We start from the raw sequence: 15,295 nt of genomic DNA, 5'->3' as shown, positions 1-15,295 counted from the left end.
ATGAAGCATGTGATATTGTTGATGAAGCATGTGAGATCATTGATGAAGCGTGTGATATTGTTGATGAAGCATTTAAGTTCGTTGATGAAGCGTGTGATATCGTTTATGAAGCAGGTGAGATCGTTGTTGAAGCAAGTGCTATTGTTGATGAGGCAAGTGATATTGTTGATGAAGAAGGTGAGATTGTTGATGAAGCAGGTGATATTTTTTATGAAGCATGTAAGATCGTTTATGAAGCAAGTGAGATCGTTGATGAAACATTTGAGATCGTTAATGAAGCAGGTGAGATGGTTGATGAAGCAGGTGAGATCGCTGTTGAAGCAAGTGATATTTTGTAGGAAGTAAGTGAGATTGTTAATGAAGCAAGTTTTATTGTTGATGAGGCAAGTGAGATTGAAGATGAAGCACGTGAAATTTTTTATGAAGCAAGTGAGATCGTTGATGAAGTAGGTGATATTTTTTATGAATCAAGTGAGATCGTTGATGAAGCAATTGAGATCGTTGATGAAGCATGTCCGATCGTTGATGAATTATGTGATATCGTTTATGAAGCATTTCAGATCGTTGATGAATCATGTGAGATCGTTTATGGAGCAGGTGAAATCGTTGTTGAAGCAAGTGATAATTTTTCATGAAGCAAGTGAGATTTTTGATGAAGCAGGTGAGATTGTTGATGAAGCAGTTGATATGGTTGATGAAGCATATGAGATTGTTGATGAAGCAAGTGAGATCGTTGATGAAGTTAGTGAGATCGTTGATGAATCAGGTGATATCGTTGATGAAGCATGTTAGATTTTTGATGAAGCCTGTCAGATCGTTGACGAAGCATGTGAGATCGTTGATTAAGCATGTGAGATCGTTTTTGAAGCATGTGAGATCGTTTGTAAAGGATTGTAACTAGTTTGCGTTAATGACGAATATTTCATTTCTCTTTAAAACCAGCTACGGATTGTATTTCTGGCTTTGAAACTAAGGTCAGTCATGATGATAATGAAGTCAGTATAATCAATGTTCTATACTTGTACTTCATTTCTCCATAGTTTACATAATGGTGACGACTTATCTTGGACAGGTCGATCAGGTGTCAGTAGATAAGGAATTGCTGTATAATTCCGCCGCTAAATATGTACAACCTTGTCACTATCCATTGTACCAGCGGTGCCATCATGTTGGTGTTCCTTCTAGCCGTATCGTTATTAGGTAGAACTGATGCAGCATCAGAGCTTCTCAATAATCCAGATTTTGAAAATAGCTTTGGTGCAAACAGCTGGTTCTGTCATGGCTGTCATCTGTCTCAGAGTTCCGATAGCTACCATGGTCACGGAAGCGCAATGGTAACACACAGGTATGTATAGCATTACATCCAGAGCTTGAATTCCACAGTGTATTATCACTCTAGGTAAACCAGAGAATGTATACCGTGAATGTTTTGATGCATTCAAATTTTTGCCGTTTTCGCTCTTTGTATTGAAAACGGATTTATCATAAATACAGCGTAAATAAGTAAACTAATTTTTATACATAATTTAATGTAAGGGGCGATTTTAAAACTGGGCGAATATGGGTTTTACTGGCGAAGGGCGAAATTTTGACTGGGCGAAAATTTTCACGTATACAATAAAATTTTTAATTTTTTTTTTTTAATTTTTCCACAGGTTTTATTGATACATATAACAACAACAACAAAAACGTCCACTCACTCACATACATTGTGATGTCATTACCTCATCATCATCATCATCATCATCATCATCATCATCATCATCATCATCATCATCATCATTATCATCATCATCACCATCATCATCATCTCATACATATACCGTATACAGTATTTTGTTAGAATACCTATTTCTACTTTTCTATTACAAAATACATAAAAGCGTTGACACTAACGGTGGAAAAAGTATCAGTTGCCAATCTGTGTTTTTGTATTTTCCTAGTGTCAATCCTTTTTTTGTGATTCGAATAATGAATATAGCTATCTGATGAAGCAAGCAATGGGGCTGTAGTAGAGATTGATATTTTCGTTATCTCGATGTACATTCAAATAGAGTTATGAATAGTTATGAATAAGGAATAATGGAACAGCTGAATCATGGAATTTATTCCACACACCGTTGTATTGGTTTCATGTTTCACAGATCTCATAATTGGGCTGGTCTTTCTCAGACGGTAAACGTCAAGGCCGGTCATCGTTACGCTTTTAAAGCGTTCATCAAACTACTGAGCCACACTCAACCCTACCATAATGTGGAGCTAATGATGCAGGTCATGTCATCTAGCAGTAAGTAGACGCTTACATTAGGAACAAGGTCTTGGATAAGTTAGAGAGATATATTTAGTCATAGGAAACAGCTTTTCCTCTGATGTGCATGTATGGAAAGTACTTCAAAATATTTTTTTCCACGAAATTTCGTTAAGGGGCATGGCTGTGTATAATAACTTTTTATATAATCACAATTTATTATTTACATTAAAGTGTTCAATATTCCATTTTCTACTGTAATTCAGCCGACCTGGTACGTCCCTACATGACCATAACTGTTAAAAGGCCGTAAAACACAAACAAACAAACCCTGGCAGATACTTGTTTTCGTACCCATACTTAAATTTTGACAAGACATGTATTGGTGGTTTATTTCTAAACATGATAAACTCAAAAAGAAAATGTCTCGTTTCAAAAATGCAGATGTGCATGCACAAACAATACCACCAGTATACTATATTTATCTTCAATTAATATGATGCCATACCTAATGTCTATACAACTTTACGACATTACAGATGGCCACAGCAAGTTCGTTACCTGTGGAGAAAGTCCTTATGTACAACAAACAACACAATGGGTCGAGATTGGATTTGACCAGATAATACCTGCAGGTAAAATAATATGTTTGAGCATAACCTGATTTATGAACAAACAGTCTGATTTGTTCCATAAACATGGACAAAATGGACACGGTGGGTTAAGAATTAAGTTAAAAACCTGAAATTGTTGTATGGAACTTGATTTGAAATTGTACTGCCAACAATCCCCAATAATTTTGCAACATATAAAACGTTTGTATTGCATAGCTTCCTATTGAAGTACAATAGTTCTTAAAGGATATTGTAAGTTGAGGTTTGAAATATAAAAAAATAATAAGAATATCTGTATCGTATTAAAATTGGGAGTATATCAAATGCATTTGGCAATGCCCAAGTGTTCGCATCATTTTGCATTTACAATATTTATATGTTTTCTTTAGATATGGACAAAACAACCATCTATTTACAAATTACTGAGCCTGGTGTGAACTATCTCGTCGACGGGGCAAGTTTTAAGGAACTGATCCCAAATAACAACTGGAAATCCGAGGCTCAGACAAGGATCGAGCACTTACGTAAAGCAGATGTTCACCTTAAGTAAGATAAGTTTGTTTTTCAAGAGACTGTCTCAAATGAAATGTCATTTGAAAATGAAAAGTCTCCTAGATTTGCTTTAATCTTGATGGCTACAATTAATATTTTTAGTTGTGACAGGATTCATAATAAACATAATTTATTGATTATTTATTTGCAATTAACAAATACTCGACTTAATTTTGAAATTGGTCTAATAAAAAGGGTTGTATGCACCTCCCCTTCTGTTTGAACAGGAGTCTAGGTCTTGTTTTGTTTCACCGTTTCTGCCCCTAGTATTACCAATAAGTCCCATATGGACGAAACTGTATTATGATGCATTGTTATAAATGTACATTGTTGACATACAGTATCAATTACCAAATTGTTTAGGAACAATCACATGTGTTTGTCTAGGTTCATCTTCGTTGTATTAAGAGTTTCATTTGTAATTTACTCTATACACTTTATTAGCTTATTGTTCTCTTGCGCTAATTAATAAGTGTAGTAAATACTTTGAATGATTGCAATAACCTTCCGCAAAAACATTTTTTATTTAAGCATAGCGACTTTTTGACATAAACTGACAAAAATGTTGACTTTTACTTGGTTTAGTCATAAAATGCTTATAATGCTTCTATATACAAAAAAAAAATGCTCCAATATGTATTCTTTTGTTGCTATAATAACAATGATGTTGAACAGAAGTTTTGTTTTAAAACTTTGAAGATGACAAACAAAGACATGCAATAATAATGGAAAGACTATTATTAAATACCAATCTGGGTGGTCTGGTGGTGCAGTGGATAGCACACGTGCCTTTCATCAAGGCGGCCGGGGTTCGATTCCCCGATCGGATGTGAAAAGGTTCGGGTCACCTGCCCGACCACGTGGGTTTTCTCTGGGTACTCCGCTTTCCTCCCACACTAAGATCCCCCACGCGCTAACATCCGGGCCAACAAGAGTGATTGATATAAGTTGAAATAACTTGTTTCGTAATTGTTGTAAAATAAATAAAGTTTATTTCTATTTATCTATTCTGAAAACATAATCCCAGAATTACAATTTCTTAAATTATACATTCCTAACTTAACACAATTAGATATGTTTGTGTATTTGTTATAAATTTTGTCTGTGTACGAAGAAAGAAAAACGGAATAAATAACAACAGAAAGTGTCACTCGTTGACGATATCGTTTGTTTTAAAAAGCACAACATGACTCGTTTTAGCGCCTGTATCTGTGCTTTACATTATTTCTTATTCTAAATTGTTTTCCTCTTTTGCGTGACAGAGTAGTCAATCACCAGAACGTGCACCTGAACGGTGTCACTTTCGAGGTATGTATCATATGACTACATTGCTAAATACTTTTTATTGCATATGGGAGTCATTATAAATAAGAAACAAATCTTACCTTTAAACGTTAAAAACATTTGTGATAAACTGCTGGTTTTTGCTACAGTCAATAGTATAACAAGACATGTATAAATTAATAATTTAGCCTGGGAATTTATATAGGATCAATATTTTACCAGAACATCGGCAATTCATACATGGAAACGTAACAAAATGATCGAGCAAATAGCAAAAGGAAAGGTGAAAGTGTAATGAAATAATAAATATTATATATGGTTTCTTTTCTTATACAACAATATCAATATATATATCTAGATTTCCATTTTCTCTGCATTGCCACTATGTAACCTTACCAAACAAAATAGATAGATATCTGATCATAATTCTCACATAATCACCATTGGTGTAGTAATATGGAGAACATGTTCGTGACATCGTGACTAAATGACGTCGTTTTGACCGACTAAGTATATCATTGACGTCACATAAACAATGTCTGCCGATATCATTAGCTGAGGTAGCTATTCCGACACATGACACACATACAAACAACACATAAACGCAAATAAATCTTTATTCCACAAAAACGTTAACTCCCGGATTCTTCACAAACGCAACATTTTCAGGCTGCACTTTCAATTTCAATCGCTAAATTCACCTTTCGTCTCCAGGCCAAATCACCACATTTTAATAACAACACGCATTCCTCATGGTAACCCTTCTGTCCTGCCGGATTAAAAATTCGCGACAGATTATGTAGTTATGTTGAATAAAAAGTGAATATCCTCACGGTCATTTGTTTTATAAAACATAATACCAGTTATCTTTTGCTGTCTAATCCAATTCCGTTTGAGTAACGTTATTATTGTACCCGACTGATAAAGTAAGAAAATATTTGTATATTATAATTAAAAAAAAAAGAACTAAGACAAGACGTTCCGAAGTTGTAGTAATACGTGTAGTATAGGGAAGGATAGACAAGAAAAGAATATATAGACTATGCACCTGTTCATTGAAGACGATATTCAATATATATTGCATTAAAAACGACGATCCTTATAAGGTAATGAGTCGTATCAACTCTATGTGACAAAGCTGTTTAAACGAATTCAAAATGAAAGGACAGCTCAAACAGCTAATACATAAATAGTAAATATAATTGACGACTAGCTTGAAAGGCGCTTGTAATTAGGCATTAGCTGTACATTTTGATAATTATGCGTCCAGTAAACATTCCACAAAATATGGAACCTAACAATATCGCATGTGTACATCGGTACTATTTATAGAAAAAATCTACTGCAAATATATCTATGCCTTCAATTTGAGAGTATCATTTTGGACACAAATCTTTTAAAGAGGATCTTATAACAAAGAAATGAAACAAGGACGTCGCTATAATTGTACATGTTTTTGCAGCTTCATCAACAAACCAGTGCTTTCGCATTTGGGGCCGCCGTCCGGTTCGATCTTGTTATTGACCATTCAGCGACTGGCTACCAGAAGTACTTGTATGATAATTTTGAGTGGGCTACAGTTGCCAACGCCTTTAAGTGGCGACTGATGGAATACACACAGGTATATTCTTATTCTTTACTATTAAATGAAAAGGCCAATTTAGTGAAGTATTTTCTTGATAATCCTGTAACAAAATTCTTCATGATAATATGAAGTTTGATGCTCCTTATGAACAATTCATGTCTAGAAATTGACAAGAGACAATGTTTTCATGGCGGTTTTTGTTACCAGTAATGAAGAAATCCTTAACTGTGCAACCGTACATTTTAGCGGCAGCCGTCGGTAAATGTTTAGCTAACAAAAATGTCCTTCCAGCCGAGGAGAGAATGGAATTCTCGCTTTACTCGCTTAGCCTATTTGGAATACAAATACAAACATTTATTCTGAATCAAAAGCATCTTCCAAACAAGTCGTTATAAATGAGTTATCTATTTTACTGTTAAACCTATTGATATCGTACTTTCTGCGGTTTACAATTCTCCCTGCAGCACCCTCTCAATGCATGCATGCTTTCATGAGCCTGTTCAGTTTTATTTAAATCCAACTGCGTTGAAATGCGTCATGTGTGAACTCAGACTCATTACTGACATTTGGGTGTCGGCCGACAGCGTAGTGCTGTACATGTTTACTTCTCACTCAAACAGACATTTACAACGGAAATGTTGCTGCAACTGCAAGATATGATAAAAATAAAATCTACACACAATGATTAATCACTTTTGTTTGGCAATCGCAGATTCGAAATCGTGTATTACAGAAATGTGCTAGTGACTCTTTCAAATTAAAAACATTTGAAAATGAACTTTTGATTTACATGATTTGTTTGGTTTCATTCAAAATGAAACACTGAAATTCTAACATTCACTAAAGAATTGAATAATATGTAGCATACCGCGTCAAACACTACTTTTAGGGTTCTCTTGAATGCTCAAAACATCAATGTTCAATTAAAAATGATACTATAATAATGACAATTTTGTGAATGGCACATGAAGTCAACATTAAGAAAATATTATTTGTTATTAAAATGTAAATTTCAATTTTAATGTATTGTTACAGGGCCATGCAAATTTTGACCACGGTATGAGTGCTTTGAATGAATTGCTTGCAAAAGGGTGAGTCTACATACAAGCATGCACAAGAACATCGTATATACTTACATACATATTTTGAAACAAATAGCAAGGTTTATTAAGGTATATTAAGATTTACAAAGTTATAGAATATATTCTTTTGTAAATATTTGGCTAAAGAAAAATTAGATGGCTGTAAACCACACTTTTCATCTTCAATTCCGTAGGTTATGTCAATAGAATGAAATAGCCATTACCCCATTTTGTATGCTTATTTGTATCTCAAATATGAGATGATATGACATGAAAGAGTTGTGCCTCTTCCATCGAAACAAAATGACTACAATTCTGTTTATTCTCCAGGAAAACAGAAATATTTTCAGAATAAAACCGTGGAGAAACTACCGGTGCAACGAATCATTTTATGGAGTGTTTAACAGGCAGCAGTTACCCTTTCAACCCTATGTAACGTTAGTAAACTTTACCATGCATTGATCTGGAAGAGTCCATTATGGTCTACAGTGGTGAAAGGTTAAGAAATTTCTTCTGCGTCCTCTGCTTCTGGGCACGAAAGAGAGCAAATTGAGACTGATGCACCCGTCTCAACTCTGCTGATTCTTTATTTTTGTCTCTAATGTTCAACTTATCGTCGCTAACTAACACCCTACGGCTACAACAATTAATGTTGAGCGTTCGCTAAACCAAGAAAGGTTATATATTTTGTATCCTGATCGAGACAAACCAACCTACTGCCCTAAGCTTGACGTCCAGTTTTAAATTGATGTCTGTAAGAACTGGTTGGTCCGTTGTCAGTATAGTATAAACGAGTGGGAATGCTTATGTTATGGTGCCAGTATGTGTTTTTTGCTTGTTTGGTGTCACTAGTTTGAAAAATCCCTGAGTGGTTTCATATCGTGAACAGAGATGTCTCATAACGACATATTTGTTTACAGGACCTACAGTAAAACAAAATTAACATGCATCGGATACACACTGTAAAACATGTTTTGATAATACCTAGGCCTCTGATATTTTTTAGCATTGACGTTTAAAAAATATGCGAGTTAACATATTAATTATTTCACTGACGGCAATGATGTTTTATCAGAATGACTGTACGAGGACACAACATGTATTGGGGTGTAAATGGACACTACCCGGCCTGGCTCGATCACCTGTCTGACCAGCAAGTGTTACAGGCCATGCACACCCACCTCAACGACATGATATCACACACCAGAGGAAAGTGAGTTGTTTTTGTTTAGTAAAATTGTTTATATAAAGTGAAAAGATTAAAACAAATTGAACAGCAGTTTATTATGTAAACATTCACTCAAAATATCTTTCCTTTGTATTCCAACACTGTGTATTGACTGTTCAAATAACTGCTTATTTATCTCAAAAAGTGATATTTCTGCCAACAGTAATAAAGGCATACTTATGGTTTCTTAAAGAACAAGAAATACATTAAATCCGTTACTCAATACATACAGCTGATTACTTACATCAGTTTGAAATCTGCTTAAAATACAGATTTGCTTTTATGGTTTTCGAATATTCAATAGGTTTGCCAAACGTCTCACCATTTTATATATAAAACACAAACACAAATATAAGATTATTTATGTTTGTGATTCAGATTAGCCCATTGGGATGTCAACAATGAGAATCTCCATGGCGACTATTTTGAGAAGAAAACTGGCCACCCAAATGTTACAATGGAGATGTTCCAGTGGCTCCATAGTGCTGAACCCGGGGTCAAGCTTTTCCTTAATGACTACAACGCCCTCAGTTCAGGCCGCTATACGACTGTAAGTAACACATTATGTCACGCACGCTGTAATACGACTACAAATTACATATAAATTTGTACCGTTATAAAACTCAATCTGGAGAATGATTTAACCTCTAGTAATTCAGTCTACGGAAAAAATCAGGACACATGTTGCACCTCGAGGCGTTTTGTTTAGATAAACTGACGAATTCCTTTCTTTCATATAATGATGCATAGCCTTAGCAGAAAAGGATTGTTTGGAAAACGACTGGTTTCTTTATCTAGAACTGCAGGGATTCCACAAACATCCTTGCATAACTCTTATATCCTCGGACATACCCACATATTTTTGAAAACACAATGATTTGAGTATGTTTCGCCTATTTATCAAGTATGTTGTAAATTTGCGTTTCATACAATTAGCATATATCATTTTGAAGCTTATAATGAGTCACCTCTCACTGTCAATAGTCCTAATGTACCGCTTTACCTAAAAAAATACCGTAAATACCACATCAAAACAGGCTGTAGTATGACTGCAAAGATACGTCAACTAGTCTACGGATGTGAGTAACACATGTGTTTAGTGTCATCCAATGTTTCTTATGTCTCTAGCATAATATCTTCAAACCACAAATAAAAGTGTCAATGACGATTTTATAACAACGTTATCAGTAATAAGATATATGAGTATAGGGACAGTCTAAATACAACTACAGGTTAGGCAGGAAATCATTACGTTTACCAAAAACGATATATGAAATGCCCAACGTTCTTGGGCACATATACTGTCTCCGTTATTTTTGTGGGATAAAATATGTTGTTCAATAATAATTTGTATTATATCTCAGTAAAGATTTACAATATGCCAATCACACATCAATCTACAACAATAAACCATTAGGGTTTGATCACTTGATATCACTGTGTCTGCAATACATCTATAGTCTTCATACCAAAGCTTCCATTATCATTATCATGGAAAATCGCGATTTGGATATTCCCCCTTTCCAATGAGTTTCCATAGGCGTCCTTATTCGGAAATTCATGTTTCAGATTTGGTAGAGTAATATTGATTATCGCTATATTCCCTTTAAGATCAAAAAGTTATCAGTCTAGAAATTGATCAGGGGTCATATGATCACTATAAAGCTGCTGGTCTTGATCACAGGCATAGCTTAATAGCACTGTGTCCATCTCGATATAACAGTCCATAAAGCAAAAATGAATACTTTTTATGCTTGATCATTGACCACACTTTACTTTAAAAATTGTGTCTTTTTTTAAAGTAAAGGTGCTTTCCTTAATTCGTGTTTTCAGTTATTACTTTACGAAGAGCAATTGCAAATACATTTCTGACAATATATATGATTTGCTTTTTGTTTCATGAATTATCCGAGTGTTTATTCTAACCAATATTTGATGATGATAATTGTTGAAATAATATTGGTGTTTTTTTTTGTATATTCAAACGGCAACAAAAGTCATTGAAGGAACAAGGCCGAATTTTCCGTGATGCTGGAATTCCAATTTATGGCATTGGGGAACAAAGCCATTTTAATTACGGACATGACGATATGACTACCGTTAAGGTAAGAAAGCTATATTGATATATCGCTGATCAATTTCTCTAAAACAGCTCAAATTAATTAAAATATGTACCACGTGTTTGGTTGTCGGGTGGCGCAGTGGCAGCCGAGGTTCTATTACAAGATCGGACGTGAAAAGGTATGGGTCACTGCCCGACCACGTGGGTTTTCTCTTGGTACTCCGGTTTCCTCCTGCAACCAGACATCTTGCGCGCTACCATCCGTGCCAAAAAGAGTGATTTACATATGTTGAAATGACTTCTTTCATAATTATTGTAAAAACAATAAAGTTTATATATTTTATGATAAGTTTCTTCATACTACTATCGACTGCCTGTAATTTTGAACGTTTTACTCTTATCTTTTGTCTATGAATACTAGTTTAATAATGTTTTATTTTTCAAATCATTATTGACCTGTCTATTAATATCATTGGTGATTTCTTAATCAGATGGTTTGGATAAAGATCAGATTTTCTGTGTATTTTTTTTTCCTGGATCGAAAAAATCGAACTTTTATCTCATCGTAACAATCAGACATACCTTGCCAGTATCAGTGCCACTATTGTTATACTTTTGAATAGTATTTTTCAGTTTTGTTATGACACTGACACTATCAATACTGGGATATGTTTGCCTTAATTCAGTTTCCTTTTTCTCTCTCCGTAATGAAGGCGAATCCAATTACACGAATATAAATACACAGCATACTCTATATAGGCATTACACAAGAAGGCGATAGTAAATGTAAAAATGCCAGATTAAGTATTATGAAAATGAAATATAATAATATATATAAACAAGTACATATATTTTCAACACTGCTGTGTTTAAATTATGTCCACCCTAGTATCGTCTGGATAAATCAGCAGAGGCTAATCTCCCAATATGGATAACTGAACTGTCTGTTGGTGATTCTAATGCTGATACTAAGGCTCAGACGTTTGAGGACCTGCTTACTCTGTACTTTAGTCATCCCGCCGTTGAGGGTATCATTTTATGGGGCTTTTGTCAGGAGGCCATGCAATGCAAACAATGCGCTCTTGCTATCGGTCCGCAGTGCCATGTAAGTGATATTTGTTTTGTTATCTTTACACTTTAATTTCAATTGTTATTACATTTAGTAAAGTTTTACTATAAATTTTAATATTTCATCAAATTTTTTTTGACAAAAAAATGTTTACTTTAACAATGTTTGAAATATATCTCTAAGCTCGTAGTGAAATGCATTTCTCTAAAAAAGCATCAAAGTGATAATTGAAAATATAACAATTATTACAATATAGAGTTTTAAACTGGCAATTAAACAAAAGACAAAAAAGAAATAAATAAATTCGCCATAGATTATGAGCATTGTGAGATTGTTGAATTAAGTACAATTTTTTAATTTCTCCAAAAGTGTTTATTAACAGAAAGACATTATTATGATTATCTGAAGGGATTTTTTTTTAACAAAAAAGTCATTTCAATCTTCTTCGGTGGTGTTTTTGAACAAAACATTTTTTTTTTTCAAATTAATTTCGGTGGTTTTTTTTGAAGATGAATCAGTTTGGAAATGCGCAATATCAAAGTTTTACTTTATTTACAAACAATGTACGTATTAAACGTATCGCAACGTTTCAAGGCCGACTGCTACATTTGTAAAACTATTATATTTTTCCCTACTTATGAACATGAGTCATTTGTCAGTGTAATAAAGCAAAGAACGAATTTCAGTCTTATTGATTGTATTCTTAAGCAAAACAAATAATTCCAATCAGTTTTCACTGTGTTGTGAACGAAATAGATATTTCTGGTTTCGCTTACTGTGATATGAGTGTTGTAATAATTCCAATCTTTCTAATTATGCTTTTGAAGGAAGAACTGTTTTAATTAGTTTCTCCTTGTGTTTTTTACAGCCAAACGCTGCGGGTGAAAAGGTCAGTCAGCTGTTGAGACAGACATGGCGGACGAACGTGTCACAGTCTTTAGCTAACCACAACATACGGGCATTTAAAGGAAACTATCAGATGACAATAAAGCAGAATGGCCATGTGTTGGAAACAAAAACCTTCACCGTGGGTGATACTGCCAAAACATTGACCGTCACTGTCAGTGGATCAGGTGAGAGTTGTGTTGACTTTAATAACATATCATAGCTGGTGGAAATGGATTTATTTCATAACTGAACGCTTCCTGACATGGCTTAAACAATCTTGTTGAAAGATAAGTAAAAGACAAACAAAGATGTATTTTCATATATTGACAGATATTTTTATATCACAGTTTTTCGCATAACTTTACAAACTAGTAAAACTACTGCATTTGAATTGTGTTTTAATTCAATAGCTGACAAAAATAGTAAAGTCTACCAATCCAAAATTGCATAATTTAAAATTTATGGTTGAATTTGATCTGGATTATTTATGATTTTTTAACATAAATATGTTTTAACTTTTTGTCTTTAGGTCATTCGGTTCATACCTCCACAAACATACACTAGAAGTATCGACAGTCAGACAGTATCCCTTCTTTTGTATAAACTGTAATAAGTTTTTTTTGCAAAATAAATATGTGGGTTATTAAATGATTTATGCTGGTTTTTATTTTTTGTTTTTCGAGAAAGGAAAAAATAGAAACAAGTTGTTTAAGCTGTTACTTAATTAGTACAAACGCCTATTATGTGCCCTTTCGTGTCGCCACAAACAAAGCGCTACAAAGAATTTTTTGTGTCCGTCGTCAAACGTCGTTATACTCAGCGTCATCGTCGTCGGTGTACATGTATTGCTGGCAATATCTGACACTGTTTCCCAGGTATTCTTACTACAAAACCGAACCCATATAAGGCCATCGCCAAACCAAAAGATCGTAAAAAATACACATTTCCTTAACGGTGGTCTAAAAGAACAGTCCCGTAGGACCTGTGTGATAAAGATACCTACGATCAATCGTCATCTCAATTCAACCAATACAGTGAGCCACTTAGCATTTGATAGATACGTTATTTATGTGACTAACTACTTATGGGTTTCACTTTTTCGTTTACCTTCACGCAAATGAGTTCAGTGTGGAAACACAGTTCCTAATCAATGATATTGCCAATGATCTCATGTTTGCCTCGATTTTGTTAACCAACTCAAAGCGTCATTCTACACAAATGTGTTTACAAGTCTTCTGCGTTGAGACTTTTTATCGTTATCTTTTTGTTGTTGGGTATAAAAGGACATTTATTATTTTGATTAACTTCATGTTTAGCTCTAGCCTCAATATATAACTAATGGTACCAAGTAATGTATTCCAGAGACAATTCCTCAACTTGACCTTCTATTCGTTCGACTGGTAGTTGCATGCTACGTCCCTATGACGGATAGCGGACCTACTGTTTTGGTACAACTGCGTGTACTGTGCAATAAAAACATTCTAAAAAGTGGGTTCGATATAGTGCGATTTATTTTTCGTCTTCGACGAAATAAAACGTGTTTGCTATATCCAGTATCTTTGTGTAGGACAAACTTTTCCTGAATTTAACCAACATGGCATTTTCGAGAATAAGAATTGTAGAAATCTACATATAGCACAACCATTTCAGTTTTGTATGTGTTACACGTAAACGCGTTGAGTTGTATAATCAAATTATAAACAAAAACAATGACGCCCCCTAATCAACCAGGTTTCTTGATGCAACAGTCTACAAAACGTTCGACTCGACGTTAAAACACTATCTGCCTTCTATGATAATGGGACATACAGAATTGAGATTTAACTGACAAAAGAATGTGGTTTCATTGTGTCTTAACAGCCATCGAAGGTGTTCCCTAGCTTTATTAATGCGACTAGCCCGATGACGTCATGTCAAAGTGGAAGCGGTATATACCGTCCCATGCACAAATACCTTGCTTTTTAACAATTGCATATGGTTAAGCTACCATAGGACTACGGGAAACAATTTTTTGAGAAAACACGAATGAAACCTGTATCCAAGATGACGTTACTTTATACGACGTTTCAGAGGTTTGATTGTCAGATGTTGAACCAGCATGGCTCTCAGGATGTCACGGATGATGAACAAAGACCGTCTTCATAGAGCAGACAAAACATGGCGCCTGTTGGCATTTTAATGGATCAACTCGCAACATCCCGAAACTTCTGACTCCTTTATCGTTGGACAGTGCCGTTAGTGTTAAACTTAAGATTTGACACCAAACCTTTTTGACTTTCAAGCTAGTAATACTACTCTTACTACTCATGTGTTTTAATTCAAATACGTACATGTACAAGCACCACTCTCATTTTGACAAAAATCTTCCCGGTCCATGGACATGCAAATATTGGACACGTACATATGCCTGCATTAATGCCAACGAATGGAAAGATCTTTTATCAACATAAAGCACCCCATTATATTAACAACTTAAAACAAAATCCCGCAGGAAATGTTTCCAAACATTTGTTTACGGGGAGACATAGTAAGATTTATTTTTCTTTGAATACGTTTAAAGTAAGATTTGCATATTAGCGGTCACTTCATGTTGTGATCTTCTATCTATATAATTATCTATCACATAATGTACTATATTATCTAGTGAATATACCCATTTCCTATTTTTTTGCGTATTTAACCC

The 15,295-nt window shown here is 34.5% G+C and overlaps 1 protein-coding gene across 1 annotated transcript; it reads left to right on the top strand.

Moving 5' to 3' along the window:
• Positions 1-1,103: 1,103 nt before the first annotated feature.
• LOC110453569 (anti-sigma-I factor RsgI6-like) lies at positions 1,104-13,257 on the top strand. Its single transcript, XM_021502546.1, has 13 exons — positions 1,104-1,345; positions 2,145-2,287; positions 2,788-2,883; positions 3,252-3,408; positions 4,677-4,722; positions 6,161-6,319; positions 7,319-7,374; positions 8,441-8,578; positions 8,972-9,143; positions 10,591-10,698; positions 11,545-11,760; positions 12,593-12,797; positions 13,142-13,257. Exons 1-13 carry the CDS (start codon positions 1,125-1,127, stop codon positions 13,174-13,176), a joined length of 1,752 nt encoding a protein of 583 aa, XP_021358221.1. The 5' UTR covers positions 1,104-1,124; the 3' UTR covers positions 13,177-13,257.
• Positions 13,258-15,295: the final 2,038 nt, after the last annotated feature.

The sequence above is a fragment of the Mizuhopecten yessoensis genome, unplaced genomic scaffold (genome assembly GCF_002113885.1).
Source record: "Mizuhopecten yessoensis strain PY_sf001 unplaced genomic scaffold, ASM211388v2 scaffold7461, whole genome shotgun sequence".
Classification (NCBI taxonomy): domain Eukaryota; kingdom Metazoa; phylum Mollusca; class Bivalvia; order Pectinida; family Pectinidae; genus Mizuhopecten; species Mizuhopecten yessoensis.
This window is presented reverse-complemented; position numbering and strand designations above follow the sequence as displayed.